Consider the following 16,710-nt stretch of genomic DNA (forward strand, 5'->3'; position numbering starts at 1 on the left):
AAATGCTAGCATCAAACCAACCAGTATGGTGATACTCAGCACTACCAGAAACGAACAGTACTGCTCTTAGTGAGAGACACCAAGAAGCCCTGTGCTACATCATGTACCGGGAGCAGTGTTCCTGGTCCTAACCCTGGAGAACTTCCCACCCTCAGTGGTACTGCCCTGCTGGACGTGGACATTGAGCAACCCACCAACTGCAGAACCAACCGGGCACGTGTGTGTAGACCAGAGTGCCCCCACGAGCATTGAAACAATATTTGCAGCTTTGTCAAAGGCGTCTCCACCTAAGAGTTTGCAGGAGAACTGGTGGGAGTGCAGCTTACATCTTCACCCATCATTTCTTCCTGAAGGTTGATGCTGTGTCCAATGCTTGTTCGGCAAAGCCATCGTAGTCTTACTGTAATAGTTTCTAATTATTCATTTCTGCAAGATCGCTGCCTGAGAGTCACCACAAGCCAAATACTCTGTGAACAATTATCCCAAGAAGTTTTTAATTACTGTGGAGCCACTACAGCTCTTTAAAATGTATTGCCTGTACTGATACCATAAATCCACTTTCTTCCCCACTTATTATGTATTCTGGATCCTGGGTTAACAAAGGTACTGAAGTGCTGCTGTGGCTTATTCCTCATGCTGCTGGCTGTCATGTACAGACAAGTGTGTGAGATGGAGACACAGCTACAAAAGACTCTGCTAACCCAGCAAGTTAGGTATTTTATGGTCTAGTTTTTTTAATTCTGATTATCAGTCTGGAGAAAGAGCCACAAAAATGCTACAAAACTTTCTATCTTTGTAGTGGATTTTGCGGCTTCCTATTTGCAACATTTGTTGCGTGTAAATTTTTGCACTTTGGCCAAAACAAGACTGTTTTTATGACTTTACTTCCAAATGTGTTGAAAGCGTATGTTGCAGTATTATTTATTGTACAGCACTTAAATAACTTTATATACTGAACATATGCTAAAGCAGAATTCACAAATGGCGTCTCCCTCAGTGTAACTTTTGAAGTATTTCAGAGAACCTACAGTTGGTGTCCTATTGTAACCGCGTAACTTTGTAAGGAAGACAGATGATTTAAAAGTGTTTGGACAGAATTATGAAAATTATTAATATTTGATATTGTTACAGTACCAGGAATGTTAAGCCTAATTTGATTGAAATCCAAATACAAACCTTATTCTAAAAAGCTAAAAAGAAATTAATGAAAGTTTTAAAGCTTTTATTATGGGTGAAGGATTTCAGGAGCCTTTAGAGGTCTGTGTGCTCTTTTATATGGGTTATGTTTCTGACACATCTCAATGTAGGATTTAAAGCAGTTTTTTATTTAAAAGGAAGGATAAACAAACAGTTTGGCAGTAGATCCGCTCTTCTTTGAATAGATAAAAATGCTTAAAAAACCTAGACAATTGCTTAGAAGAGGAATCAGTGAACTGTATTAGAAAGTTATTTTTCTGCTTTTATATCTACTAAATTTATAGGCTGAATAGATTAGGGGGCATTCCAGGTTAATTATTCATTTCCAAATAACAACTCTTTTTCAGTCTTTTGATCATACTTCCAGTTTTAAACTGAAGATAAACCTTGAGATGATTACGCTTTTCACTTCTTTAGACTTTGTCTTTTTCAGCCTGTCATAAATTTTGCACAGGTTTTATTTAATATGAGTGTTTCTACTGTCAAATGTTCCTTTCACTTAAATGGTATAGTGATGTATTCCACTGCAGTAAGGATAGGTGTTCTCTGGTTCAAAATTTAGCAAGCAGTGGCATATAGCTGCTCTTTAATAAAGCTTTTGGAGTACCTAAGCGGCATGTTATTCATTGCATCTTTATTTTTATGGAAACATTATAGATTTGAGCTTAAAATATGTACTTGTTGAGTACTGTATTGTTCAAAAGGATATTTATTTAAATATTGTGGATAAAAAAATTCTAGTAGAATAGTAATGTAGAAACTGATGTATAATTCCTCTTCTACTTTGGCTAAATCCCTTCCCTACGAGGAGCTCATCAAGAGGCTGGAGCCAGGCGCCTTGCTGAGGTGCACAGCGGGAGAATGTGAGAAATGGTCGTAAAGCGAAACAGGGCATTATAGCTGAATATGAGGAAAACGTTTTTCACTGTAATTAAGCACCAGAGCACTTTGCCCAGGGAGGATGGGGAATCCCTCTGCTCTGGGAGGCTTCCCACACCCAGCTGGAGAAAGCCCCAAGTCACCTCGCCTGCAGCCAGCACTGGTGGACCAGGAGCAGGGAGCGGATCCCCATTTCTGCATGCCCCTTGCTTGCTCAAATTCCCCCCACGTTGTCTCACCTTCATACAGCGATTGCTATCAAAGCTGTCTCTGATGAAATCTTGTTGTGCTGTAGAAGTTGATCTCAAGACTTGGTCTAAGACCAAATTTAATTTGTTATTCTTCAGATACTGAACTTTCTTGCCCTGACATGAGGGGGAAGAGATCAGCTGCACAGGTGGAGACAATCTGAAATACATCTAAATATCGTAGATGTGCTTGGAGGGAATTACAAGGAGAATAGAGGCTGAACATTTCTTTTAAACAGACAAACAAATTTTACTTGCAGGCGTAACTGGAAGACATCGTGATTCCTCCAGACATTACTTTTGCTGTAGAAATCATCACGAAAAGCAGCTCGTACTTAATAATACCTGATTCAATGGTAAAACTACTACCTGAACTGGCTCTCCTTATTTAAGTAGTAGATAAGAGTATTTTGCCATATCAGTTCTTACAGCATATCTGTTCTTTCCTGTTAAAGCACTCCTAATTCCTAAAGCATTTCCCATTAGGCACTAATGTCCTTACAGCGATAATCTGTTAGGAAGGGTCTAATCCCAGACCAGGTAAAAAAATCTTGAAGTCTTGTGAGCTCAATGTAAATTTTGTTCTGTGGTGCCTGAGGGGGAAAAAGTCCTTTTAAATAAACTTGTTCTCTTTCTAAATAGCTAACTAGCCAAATGCCTTTCAAATATTTGTTCCAGTGATCAAATATTGGTTTAGGTTTCAAAAACAAATTAACCTAGTATTTGAAGAATTAGACATTTTGTACCTGGACACTCTTCTGTGTCGTTACTTCTGTGCCAATGACCCCGAGTACTTTGGTCAAAATAAAAGACCCTTCTGATGAAAATTAGTCAGACAAACATTTTTGCAACTTGGATAATTCTTACTGTTGTGTGCACTCGTGTTAAATTAGGGCAGTTGTATGTTTAAATTCTAGTACTTTAACTAGGGAAGGCCCAGTCAAATTGCAGTGCTCTTTAAGGCTGGTAATGTGGAATTTTTTTCCGAAGGAACTGAAAATATAAAGAATAGTTAAAATTAGTGTTTTGTTAGTCTGTCGGTATTGGGTGAAATGAGTTTCATATGCATATATGTAATATTTAAAGGGGTAAGATGGAGCAATTTTCAGCAAAGTTGAATGAAATTACTAAGCTAACTTGTTTATTGATTTTTAATTTTTTTTATGAAGTTCTATATAAAGCAAGGAAAATATGGAAGTTCTTACTCATTTTCTTTTACCCTTTTGCTTTTGAGAAAGGCACACCAGTGTGTCAAATTTAAGTTATTACTTCTACTGTAGGTACATTGTTTTGCTGGGTTACTTTTATATTGGCTGTATATTTTTGGCACACCCCCTCACTTGATGGTTGAACATCAGTTTAATTTTGTGATAAACACATTTCTAAGTGGGTGGGTTCAAAAGGCAGAGCAGTCTTCTGTCCTGATACTAAATAACAACAGTCCCAGGTGGAAATTCTCCTTTTTTTTTTTTTTTTTTTTTGAGGGGTGTTTGATTTAGATGTCTGATTACTTTCTTTCTCAATGGCTGTGCCTCAAGATCCTGATAGTATTTAAATCATTAGTATTAGATACCATTCCTTTTCCTGTTCTTGAAGTAGAAGCTGTGAACTCCTTTTCCGCATGGTTAGTGTAATTTTTCTACTAAGTAGCTAATAACAAGTGTACTCAGAGACACATAGGCATGTAAAATAGATTTTTGCATGCTCCCTATGACTAAGAGTTTTAAAGTAAACCAAATTAAAGTTTTTGCAATAAGATTTCTAATTCTCAATTGACACTTACGATTGCTCTGCTCTGTTCTGCTGGTTGTACAGCATATCGCAGTGTGTATCCGCTGTGAGGTTACAAACTTCAGTGATTATTATATGTTCTGTTTACATTATCGTGAGCCTTTTTAAAAGGTTGCGAGAGTTTCGCGTTTAACGGGGTACTGCCGCTTGCTTTCAGTAATTGCTGAACTGAATGATGTCTTCAGACGTGATGCAACTCCACGAGGAAATGCGAAGGGAAGTACAGAGGATGGCAATGCATATTGTTCTCTTCTATCTTTGACTGCCTTGACCACATCTTGTCATACATTTGCATTTGTATAGTATGTGAAGATAATTTATTTTCTTTGTTAGATTAGATATCTTAATAAAGTTATGGGTATGGGTTATTATTAGATGATAGCATTTGTTTATTTAATTAGCTAAATGATAAAAGTGAAATTTTATTTTGAAGTCAGTCATCATCTGTTTAAACTACTGGAGCAGTTTAATAATTGACTGCTACCATTATCCATGCCAGAATTAGCAAGCAAAACCATGAATTTTTGCAACAAAGGCAAAAAATTGCTTCTTATGTGTTAGTTGACCTCTGATCAGTGGGTAGTAAGTGAAGGGGATTTTCTCGCTCATTCTGAACTGCAGGAAGCTAACCAGCATCTTCTCACTGCAGTTATAACTTGAAAAGGCTTCAAAACCTGACAACTCCAACTGGAGTCTATCTGTTTCCCTGGATGTTTGTTTCCTGGCTGTGCTTCAGAGTTTTTGATGGGCAGGAAGTCAGTGTATATGCTGAACAGTTAAACACTGCGACTCAAGGAATAACAGCTCTAGCAGCCAGAGAACATCATCTAAAGGGAGAAAATAATTGAACAAATAGCTCACCTAAGAGGATGAAGAACAGAGAGGGACTTCTCTTTTATACTAATACTTTCAGTATTATGAAAACGTGAGTTCTGTACACTATAAAAAATCATGAATTGCTATACTGGTTACTTGCTTGTTTCTGCAAGAAAAATACCTTTTTCAAAATTACCAAATACCTAGTGAAGGTACTTGGTCCATGTTGTTACGGTCCTATTGCAAATGCTCACCCTCTGTGTAGAAGGAAAATAGTTCTCTTGGATTCCCAATAGACTGATTCTTGCCTGACACATTTTGAATAATAAAAATCTAAAGCATACATTATTGGTAGTCTTGGGTTAAATCACAAATCGGAAAACATACATTTAAGAATACCACCTCCTTGTTTGCTTTCTCAGTTGCTTAACTTTGAGAAATAATAGCTGCCTTCTGGATGATGTTCTCAGATTCTGTACTCAATGTTAAGCATCCATTTCTGACCAACGAGCAGGGAGAGCTGCCTGTTCTCCATTTGGAGGTGTTTCTGTTTACCTGCTCTGTCCTGTGCTTTGTTGGGGGAGATGCCATTTTTACTCTTGACCATCTCTCTAAACATAGAAGAACAACAGCTATTCCAGTCATATTACTCAAGGTGCTCAAGGGTTTTATGTCCTCCACTTTTCTCATGTGTTTACTTTTGCCTTTGTTTCCCTTTTGTCAGTTGCACTCTCCCTTTGTGGTATTTCACATGGTTTAACACATCTGTCAACCTTTCTTTGCTCCTTGTGTTACCCCATCTATTCCACAGGGTCCCCCTTCCTGCCCCGCGGCATCCTCCTGTGCACTTAGCAGATACTCCTGCTCTTTGTACTTTCAGTTCTCCTTCTGTTTCCTCCTGCATATAAACGTCAATTCTTCTGACTCCCTTCAGTGTCTTGTTGCTTTTTACTAACACATTTCCCACTCCCCGCTCCCTCCTTTGTCTAGTTTTCTGCAGCTTCTGGCTGAGGTCATTGGAAATGTTGTCACCGGTCTTTGATAATAGAACCAGACTCTTGGTGACTGACGTACCCTCGTTCTTCATGGGAGCAGCCTGAGTTCAGGCCCTCACAAGCAAAAATTACGTTTTCTGCCTGTACAGGCCTCTACGGTCATTTTGAAATTAGAGGGAAATAATTGAAAGCCCAAAACCATGCAATGCGTGGCACTCCTAAAAAGCAGCAAATACCAAAAGATCTGTGATAATTTGAGAGCTGGCAAGCTGAAGTTCATCATTCCTGTACTTAAAAGGTAGGATACACATAGCAACATTATGTATTTTACACTTATGTTTATTACATTACGTATTTTACACTTAGATTTATTTTAAGGAATGGCGTCTTCAGCCAGAGGCTGCAAAAAATGGGATCCCACAAGCTCCACAGCCACTTGCTTCCACCTTTCTGTCACCTCCTCTTTTTGCTGGCAGAAATATTCACAGTGAATTGAATTGAGGAACTGATTTGGTTTTAAAGTAACCTTTGGGGGGGGATAGAGAGGTAATTTAAACCCAGATGAGTTTACAAGACTGTACAAACGCCTGTGCCAACCCAACGAAGAGGTGGGAGAAAATGGAGAGTGTGTCTTTTGGCAGCAGTACTAACTTATGCGGGTTTAAATTGTTCCTGAAACTATTACCTGAGATTCTTGTTAGTAAAAGTAAAGCTTTCTTTAGAGCCTAAACAGAAGTATTTGGTTGTGTAATCTTTCACTCTAAGCAAAATATACTACATCTAATTTATAAGCATATTGTTTATACTGCTGCAGTCACTGTGTGACTCTATTTCTTCCAGTAAGTTAATAATTTCTATTCTATATAATGTGGATATTCTAGCGTAAGGCGGGAAAGGAAGAAATCAGAGCTCTGTGTAATGACATTAAGGTTTTAGGCGTACAGACAGCTTAAACGGACTCACAGCTGCTTAACATGTGCCCTCTGCCTGAACTCGTTTTATCACTTGGTATCTGACTTCTCTCAACATATAAAAAGTTGATGTGATGGATAGTTGGTTATACAATATTTGTCAGGGTGAACTGAATCATTATGCCTATAGATTCAAGAATATAGAAAAAGAAAGCTGAAAGAACAACAACAAAAAATCCTGACATTTTTTCCATTCATTAAGCTTACTTAAAGTGACTTTTTGTTTGCTGGAGTTACTGGTTGCTGGTTTTTCTAAGCAGCAATTGCTGAGTGATTTAGAGTACATCTCTGCTCTTTTGTTTGCATTTCGTTTGCGAAACCATTTAGAGTTATAAAACTGTCAACTTAAGAACATTCTATATATTTTGCCAGTGAGGGCCTCACGTATGCAGAGTTTATATTTTTCTCTCCATTTTGTGCGCTTTTAGAATTCTCCAGTATATATCACCGTTCTTCTTTGGCCCCCTCATTAGAATAAGTCCCATGGCCTTCTTTAGAGCAGCAGGGATCTTCAAAGTAATTATGTATTGCATCTCAGATTAGTCATTAGATAAACGAATGTTTAAGATCTAACCACAATATCTCACCCTTGGCCAAGCCTAGCCTAGCAGTGTAGTAATAGCAGGCTCTGCTGATGCTTAAAAACACATGAAATTTAGAAGGCCTGACTGCAGCTAGAATTGAATCATATGTCTAAACATCAGAAAGCATAGACTAGAACTGTTAGGTATGTTAATTACAGTAGTTAAAACACAGTCTGGTACCTTTCTGAACTCTCAGATTCCCTAAAATAACGACTAGCTGGGAGTTGAAAAATGTTTTGCAATCTGTATTACCTACTACTGGGAGTTTTGCTCGCTCTGTTTCTCTCCTGCAGAACTCCTCTGGCGGCTAAGCCCAGCTTTACATTGCGTGGAATTTGTAGGGCCCAGGTCTATGGTCGTTCTGCACGAGGGTCATCTCTGGTGGCCTTCCTGCTGGTTCTGTGTGCAGAAGACTCTGGAGTGTTGTCCAGGTGGTTTCATGTATTTATTTCAGATTTTCTATTCCTATTTTTCATAAGGTATGGTGGATTTAAGATATCAAGTGCTTAATCAAATTATTTAAATGTTGATGTAACAAAATGTAGAAGAAGAGAGGAGCTGTATCACCTTTGGGGACTGAACAGCGTCATGGCTAACTCTTTAAAGTTCTTTGATTTTTTTAATATATATATATATTTTTTTTTGATCTCTGAGCAGTGTTTCCACCTTATTGAAGAACTCTGTCGTGTATGTTTTGCAAGCACAACGGGGCTTTAGGCTTTGTTGCTGTATTTCCTGAGCGGAGGGCTCCCTGCAAGGGACGGGGAGCGCAGAGGGCCCTGGCTGGGGTGCAGTCAGCGGTGGCTGTCAGCTCTGTTTGCCGCATTGGGCCATGCTAATTGCAGCTCAGTAGGGCAGACACAAATGTGCAAGAGAGCTGACATGCAAAAATGTATACAAAACAAAATAGTTTGGGAATGTTTATCTAGCTGGAGGCTTTAGGAGCTATAGCCATTTTTTATTTTATGTATGTAAAAATGAATACATACTGTACGAAAGGAGAAAATGTAGTTCTGTGATATATTGTGCTGAACACATGCCTGAAAGTTAGGAATTTTTAAGCAGAGAAGTTCCACAATTGGTTTAAATTTATGTTACTTGGGCAAGTTGCAAAGTTTGCCTTAAAACTGCCAACATGAACCATACTTCCTGGCATGAAAGTTGTCAGGAGTGCTTGATGAATTGGATCATTATCTTTCATTTCCAGTTGTATACCAAGTCTAATCATAGCAAGATCTGGGTGTAGAGGTACAAAAAAAAAAAAAAAAAGTATGTTGTGAACATTTTCAAAGCCAGGAAAAGTATGAATCATGCTCTCATGCTCCTGTTTATAACTTGAAAGTTGGAATTTATTGGGAATTTGCACCTCTTATTGTTACTGGATGCCTGGTTGGTCATGTACACTGGGAGGTAAGTCAGTGCTTCAAAACTGCTTTGGAATGTTTTGAGTCAATTAACAGAAGTTTTTAAGGGTCAATATCAGATTTTATGAAAGCATTAAATAAATGAAGAGTTCATTCAAAGAATCTGGAAGAATCCTGAGCAGGAAGTACAATGTTTTGCTTTTGCTATGTTGAAAGAAAACTAGGTGTTGACTTCCCTGGTTTCTCCAACTTTTCCAGTGTTCCCCGTTCTCCTCGATTTCACATTTCAGTAACCATGCTGCCTGTATCACTGGCAGGAGGTCATCTCTCCATTTCTACCTTATGACCTTCCAGTGTGATTTTAGCTCCCAGTATTCCAAGGGAAAGTACTCATTTCTAAAGAAAGTTTAAAAAAAAAAAAAGAAAAGGAAAAAATGAGAAAATCTCTTTGTCAAACTTGATTTTTTTTTTTCTTTTGGAGATTGCAATTTTATTTAAAGAGTTTTAGAAAACATTGACTTTTAATTTAATTCTCAGCAGAGAAGTCTGATATCTACTTTCTGATTTCACATTCATAATACTGGAATGTCTCATGTTAAGGTAGAATCTTTATTTTAATTTTGATTTTAGTTTGATTTTTCTGTTTTAAAGCATGTTGTTTGCAAGTAAAAAGAAATATGAGGCTTTTCTGTTGCCATTCAAAAAAGAATTATGACATCTTGGCTTTTTTCTAGACTAGTTAAATTTTTTTAAAAATTTCTTGAAGATCAGAATTTCCCTTGAGATGGACCTTTCATTTGCTGTTAATCTCTCTCTTCCTTTGCTCTCCTTTTCTTCTGCCAAGCATAAACTACTTCACTTTCGAAGCTTTGCAATCTATTCCCGCTCTAGCCATTATCCCATATGCGCTATGGAAATGTTGACTCTTCTTTCACTAACAATTCCAACATTCGCCTTTGAGAGTCTGCATTGTCTAGTGACTATCTCCAGTGCTTTTTGCTGTGCTGCCCCGTGTGCAGTGAAGAAGTTGCTTCTTTTCCTACCTTGAAACTTCCCTTTCTTTTGATCCCTGCAGAAATACCTAACAGAACAGGTATGTGATGAACTTAATCCTCCTGTTTGTGGGTTGGGCCATGCTTTCTTGTATTTCACGTGTTATTCCGTCTGTAATTATCCTCTCTATTTTATACTTCAAAATTATGTGGGCGCCTGCCATTTTCTGTTGTGTTTATACTTGGTTTATCAAAGATGTAAAATGTAACTTCTGCATGTAAAGCTTGACTTTGAAACTAACATGTTGTAAAGTCAAGCCACATAAATTATAGTATTTATTTTATAAATATATATAAGCTACTTATTATTGAAATGTGGATTAATACAATTTTATTTTAGGATAACTTGCTAGGTGCCTTAATTCCAAAATAAGCAACCACCACCACCACACCTTGTTTTGTGCTGCTTTTACAGTGTTATTCTTCAGTGTGGTCTGTTGAAATACAAACAGGTTTTATGGAGTATTTTTACTAAACAGTCGACAGGTTTTAATTTAGGGTCTTAAATCATAATTGTTTTTCAATTTTCTGCTCTGCCTCACAAAAGCATAATGAGGGCACACCTGATGCTATAAAAACCAGATGTCATTTCAGTGTTCCAGGACTGTGTGAAAATTTAGAGAGCTTAAGAGTTAGTATCATAGACATCTAGTTATCAGGGAGCTCACAAGAGCAGAAAACATGTAAAGCGTTGCTAAATAAATGGGATTGGATTGCACTTTAATTTCAGAGACTTTAAAAATTCTGAAAATGTGGATGGAATTTTCTTAAGGAACTTTCAGGAGACCATTTCAAACTGACAAACAACATATTCAAATTCTTTCTTCCTACCAGTCATGTTTAATGAGCCAGTACTACTTGCACTTGATCATTGTGATTGGAAGAGCAGCAAGCAGACCTGGAGGAAAGCTAAACTGTGTAATTCATGCCAACTCTTAGACCCATTATTCCTTTACATTTCTCCTTCAGACAAAACTTCTGAAAACAGGATGTTTGGTGGGAACTGAACTGTACACGAGATATGAGTGAAGCTTTATAGTACTTGTTTCTTTAAACAGGTTCAGATTCTGCATACAGGTGTTCAAAGGTCTATTCATAGAAATTATATATATATTTACAAGAATAATAATTTCACAGGAATTAACTGTCACAGTCTCAGTCACCCTCTCTGGTTATCACAAGGCATAAAGTCGAATGCAAAAATCTGTAACGTCCATCACATCCATTCCTTATTTTGTGTTGAGATGTCTCTCTCTTCATAACCAAACTTAGGGTCCAATTCTCTGTCTCCCAAACCATTTATTCTATTGTAAAGCAAATCGAGTGGCAAGACATGAGTAAAGGTTGTTGACACCCTTGTGCTCAGTTGTCACGGTATGAATATGCAGGACAGTTGAGGGGCTGCTTGTGTGTGGGTGTTGCTTTGAGCATCTATTTTAGGGTTGTTGAATCATGAAATGAATACATTCTGCTAAAGAAATGCATCCTGCCAGCTCCATTTCCTTTAGTGTCCCCCTTTGGGTCTCGCTCATCACAAATTGAAGATTGCATGTTCCTGCATATGTGTGCATCTGCAGTTGAATATTTAGATAGATGTATGTATGAAATACATTTTGGAATATTTAAATATTTTTAAAAAAAGATCTTAGCAGAGCAAAGTACAGTGATACTAGTTTTGTTAAATATGAAATTAATGAATAGGAATTTGTTGAGATACTATTTTTTTCTTTTAATTGAATGGAAGAACACAGAGAGTTTGAAAGTAGAGGATATGTACCAGGACATGCCCTCTAGCTGCACATCCTGTTGAACTCTGGAGCTGAAGCTAATGACAGCTTGTTGGTAAAGAGGTATGAGTTTTTTTAGGGGTTTTGATAACTTCTTTGTTTTTAACAAAAGATTTCTTCTTAAGTAAAACATAAGGATTCCTATTTGAATCGTAAGGAAAACTGCCTTTCCTAGGGATTGATAACCCTTTATTTTTCACTTAATAATTAGTCTTCTGCTTCACTAGTCTTTCCCAGAGATGGGGGAAAATGTACCTTGTGCAACTGTATATTTAATTATGTTCCATTTTTGAGTCAGAATGGGTACATCATGGAGAAGCTGTCAGTTTGAGACTGAGCAAACTAAATATACTCAGCTGAATGAATTCAGTACTGTGAACATGAACCACTGGTGTAAATAAGAAAGGAGATACCTTGAAGCTTTACAGTATTCAAGAAGTGTCAGATCATGTTCATTTGAAAGGGATAGCAACACTTTTTCCACCAGTGCAGACAAAGTATTATGTTTCACCCCAGATGGGCTATCCAGGTGTTTAGCAGACCCTGATATTTGTGCTTTTATTGTTGAATTTCAGCATTTTTGGAATAGCCATTCAACTTGTTTTGTAGAATCCCAGATCTTTCCCTTCATAAAGATTTAGATAGGTGAGATTAAAACAAAATGTTTGTCCTTCCACCTTTAAAAGTGTTTCATCTACTTTGCTGACTGTTACAAACCCTTATATATTGTTTTCAAAAAGCTCTTTTACCAGCATCTGTTGCTGTGAGGACGATGGGCATGAACTATTATGAACTCTTCACTGTGGTGAAGATGTGATTTGTTGTTGAGGACAAAGTACTCTTGATGATATGAGGCTATCAAGACTAGTAGAAATGTGAGAAATAGGTTCCCATTGATTCTATTTTGTTGTATCCAACTCACCAAAGCAACACGGGAATCTTCCAGATCTCCATACTCTAAAGGAAGAGTCTGAAGGACTGGGTCACCATTCAGGGAATCTGCTCTAATAACATTGGCATGACTGAAAAACTTCGACAAGTCTTGCTTTGTGGTATGCCTGCTAGAATATCTGTATTTGGTCAAAATGTCTTCTGCATAAGAAAACACATGATAGTTTTTTTTCTATGTTGTGTGTTTGAAAAAGAACACATTCCATTAACAGTAAATGCTGTGGAAACTCATACCACTTAGCTTCTGAAAAATGCATCACTATGAACAAAAATAACCTGCACTCTGCTTTAAAGATAATATTTATATTTTCTGCTAAGAGAGTAATGGGGAGGAATATCATCTGAGCTTGAGAATGTCAGTACAAGTGATATGCATTGTCTAAGTCTCACCTAAGCTCTCCTTGTTTGAAATTTTAAGTAAAGACTTCCCTCTGCATAAGGATAAATTTAGTTCCAAGAGCAGTGCAAAACAGACTTGTTGATTGGTGTGGGAGTGATTGCTGTGATTCCCAAACTATGAAGGAGCTGTCATTTCTGCAAAGGATCTGTGCAAGGGGGAGGCAAAACATGGAACAGATTTTGAAAACTGTGACTCTTGGGTCTGTGGATATGCCCAAAAACTCATATGGGGCCATCTTCTATTATGAATCACAACTTTGCTTTTTTTAATTGTATATTACTGTTCTTTAATTACATCTTCAGCTATAACTTTGTGACTGTTCTGTGTGAACAGTTCAAAACTGGACTGATAAAATCAGCATAAAAACTTATTACTGTTTAAATATATCCTCAGTTATTTTCATAGCTTGGTCAGAACAGTTTATGTTTTAAAAATGCTTAAACATATGTGCAGAAATAACAGTCCCTTACTTTTGGTCATGGAGGTGTTCTTCAGGACAGTCTTCAAGTGTGTGGGTCATTTCCATTTCCATGTGATGTGAAAATAATAAAATCACCCTTAAAAGGCTGCCTTTTCCAAAGAAAGAGCAACATTTGCACCTGCAGAAATGCATATGCACTTGCTGTACTAAATTCTTGCAATCTGTCTGGTGGTACTGAAATGGAGGAGATGCTGGGAAGTCTCTTCTCTCTACCATCAGAGTCATCCAGACTGTGTTTGTACCCTACAGGTTTGGCATAATGAGGTGCCGAAACATCCCTTTGGGGGGTCCTGAGTGGAACCGGAGGCATCCAGTCCCTCCGAGCTCTCCCTGGCAGTGAGCATGTGTGTTGCTGTCAACATCTAACGACGGCCAGCACGGAGGGAGCAAGCATAGTTGCTCTTGATCTGTAGGCACCTATTTATTGCCTGTACCAGTGAATTCCTGCCACTGCTGGAAAAGAAATGTAGCTATCATCATTTTTGCTTGCCTTGCAAAAGGCAGGCTTTGATTTCACCCTTCGTGTCTCACTGAAGTCTAGATAAATCATCTGAAGTTGGCCAAAAGCTTGAGAAGGATGTTGTGATCTACAGCTGTGATCTGTGTCTTTCCCATTTTTATAGGGATATCTGTATAAAAACTGCATTAGGGTAATGGCGAAATATACATGTGCTGGGTAAACCTGTGTCGGTCATTCCTAAACAATGTGCCAGAAATCCCCCTTGGCTGTATTAACAAGTAATTGCAAAGTTCTTTTCGACAAAACAATTAGACTAGCCCCCGTGCATGCAAGTTGCTGTAATTCGTGGTACAGATCAGCACATGGAACTCGATGCAAGTATGTACTGTATGTGGCTGCTATGGTGATTAAAATACATAAATAAAATAGATAAATATGGACCATATTAGAAATTCATTACTGGCACTCTCTCAGATCACAGTCAGCTCCAGCGTGCGGTGTCAGTCGTGTTTCCTTACTCCGAGCGGGCCCTCCTGGACTGGGAGCGGGAGCTCCTTCTGGAGGGGCTGGAGTTACGCAATGGCCCTGTCCTACCTTGTCAACCAGCAAATTCAATGTGAAAACGGTAAACAAAGGGCTTTTGTGTGTGTTTTATAGTTCAGTGAGGATTAGTGGCCCAACACCATTTTCAGACGGGACAAGCTTGGTGCTAACTTGCCTGAGGTTAATGAGGGAGGACGTGGGGCAGTCTACAGAGGCTGAAGCAGGAAGGTTTGGGACACAAGAATCATTAAAAGCAGGTTCTGCTTACCTGAGTTGGCGCGTCGGTCACGTGCTCCCGAATGTTTCGGCCGCTTTAGGATGCGGATCGTGCCGATCTCAGGCGCGTGCTTGCAGTCCTTCCTGCAGCTTCAGGGGTCCCCTCCGCCGCGGTGGACATCCTAGCCTGTACGTGGGCTCTGGCTGAATCAGATTCTTGCTTTTCTTTCCCCTCTCACCTTTTAGCATTCTCCGACCGTAAAATCCATCCCTTTCCTGAAATCCAGAACGATGCACTTGTCCGATGAAGTTTTTCCAGGCGGGATTCAAATTCCAAACAAGCCTTTCATTTCCTTCGCGCTGGGGGGAGAGCGAAGGCAGGGAGGCGAAGGAAAGTGCTTGCTTCCTTTAAATCCCCACCAGCGTCTTCCCCGGGCTGGAAGCGAAGTAGCTTGTCATGGTGATCTTCAGAGTTTAACTTTAGGGGGGAGGGAGAAAGTGGAAAGCAAACTGAATGCTGTAGTGGAGATTTCTCTCTTCCCCCACTGGGCCCCTTGCCGACTGTTTTTATTGATTTCAATCACTGGAGGCTAGCTGGCTCTCAGAAGAAACACTGTGTAATGTGTTCTTTCCTGGCTTTCATTAAAGAAACTCAATGCAGTGCGGTCACGCTGCCGAGCTCGCCTGGCAACCTGCCTACACCCTGTGGTACCTCTTTCATTGGAGGAGATCGAGCTCGTGGTTTGGGGTTGTTTTATTTTTTTTTTTTTTTTTAATTCTCCAGCAAGGATTTCAAAACAGCCTACGCTCTGCTTCTACCTCCTCTCGCAGCCCGAAGCCTTTTTGGACTTCGGAAGAAATTGTCAGCCACCCCTAAAGGGGACGACTTTGGTGGCGATGAAAACACCGAGTGCTGCGACAAGTCTTGTGCTGCTTCTATTAAAATTCCTCTGCGTGTTTCTGGGGAGGGGTTAAAAGGGCTGTGTGTAAGCCACAGGGGTGTGGATACAAATGATTTCCTAGGGTTTTCCTTCTTCTTTTTTTTTTTCTTCTTATTCCATCTTCTCCTGATTGGTTAACGTGGTTTAATTAAGGGTAAGAGAGTAAGCAAAATCCTTCGACAAATATGTGAAAATTCCTGGCAGTGCTGTAGTTGCAAATGAAGCAAAACTGCATTCCCCAAGCCTGCAGCCGTGGTGGTGTCTTAAATATTTCTGTTGTATTCAGGACTGTGATACTGGTGGAGAAAAATGAGAAATAAAATATGGTACTAATTTATGCCTTAAAACTTAATCTGCCGCAGTATGTATTTTATAGGAGCAAACAATCTATAAAGTGGAATTCAACAAGCTAGGTTCTGTAAACCATATTGTTCTGTGTACCTATAAATGCTTTCATTTAATTTAGTAAATTGTTCAATTTCTTCTTATTCAGCAGTTCCTAATGATAACGCTTCATGTGCTCTTCAGAATTGACTGTAAATCTATGAAACATGTAAGGGTCACATAGTTGTAAATTAAGCCCGGTTTCAAGTTAATTTAGCATAGATGCACCTTTATTACAGCTGCAAATTTAGGGTGCTACCTGATCACTTGTGCTTGTGAGACACCATAGCTGTGTACACAAAGACACTTTTTTTGTAAAAAAACCCCACGTTTACATGACCACTAAAAGAATCCTTTCCTGGATCAGAAAGATAAAAAGCTTGTTCTTATTTAAATCTGGCTTCCTGGAGAACTTTTCTGAGGCTTTTCTGCCTGGGTTGCCTCTACAGAAACCTTTCCAAATCAACTAAATGTAAGTTATTCCCGGTGTTTTGGTTGTGGGGAGTTTAAATTCAAAAAACACTTAGCTTTTATGAAAAAAATTATTTTTTTCTTTGAGCAACGTATAATTTTTAAAAAATCTTCCTCTGTTAAGTGTTACAGACGTAATGTAAGGAGGTATACTTCTATAAATGTTACTTTTCATTCAA

The 16,710-nt window shown here is 38.6% G+C and overlaps 1 protein-coding gene across 2 annotated transcripts in view; it reads left to right on the plus strand.

Moving 5' to 3' along the window:
* The window catches only part of C18H7orf50 (chromosome 18 C7orf50 homolog), a 131,009-nt gene that overhangs the window by 81,527 nt on the left and 32,772 nt on the right, over window positions 1-16,710 (plus strand). Inside the window, exon 1 of one of the 2 annotated variants that reach the window (XM_059826539.1) lies at window positions 15,391-15,483. The exons of the other annotated variant lie outside the window; for it this stretch is intronic. Within the exon in view, the coding sequence (XP_059682522.1) occupies window positions 15,391-15,483 (93 nt within the window). Of the gene's footprint in view, window positions 1-15,390; window positions 15,484-16,710 lie in introns of those variants that run through there. 2 annotated transcript variants of the gene reach the window in all.

Source organism: Gavia stellata, chromosome 18 (genome assembly GCF_030936135.1).
Source record: "Gavia stellata isolate bGavSte3 chromosome 18, bGavSte3.hap2, whole genome shotgun sequence".
Lineage (NCBI taxonomy): Eukaryota > Metazoa > Chordata > Aves > Gaviiformes > Gaviidae > Gavia > Gavia stellata.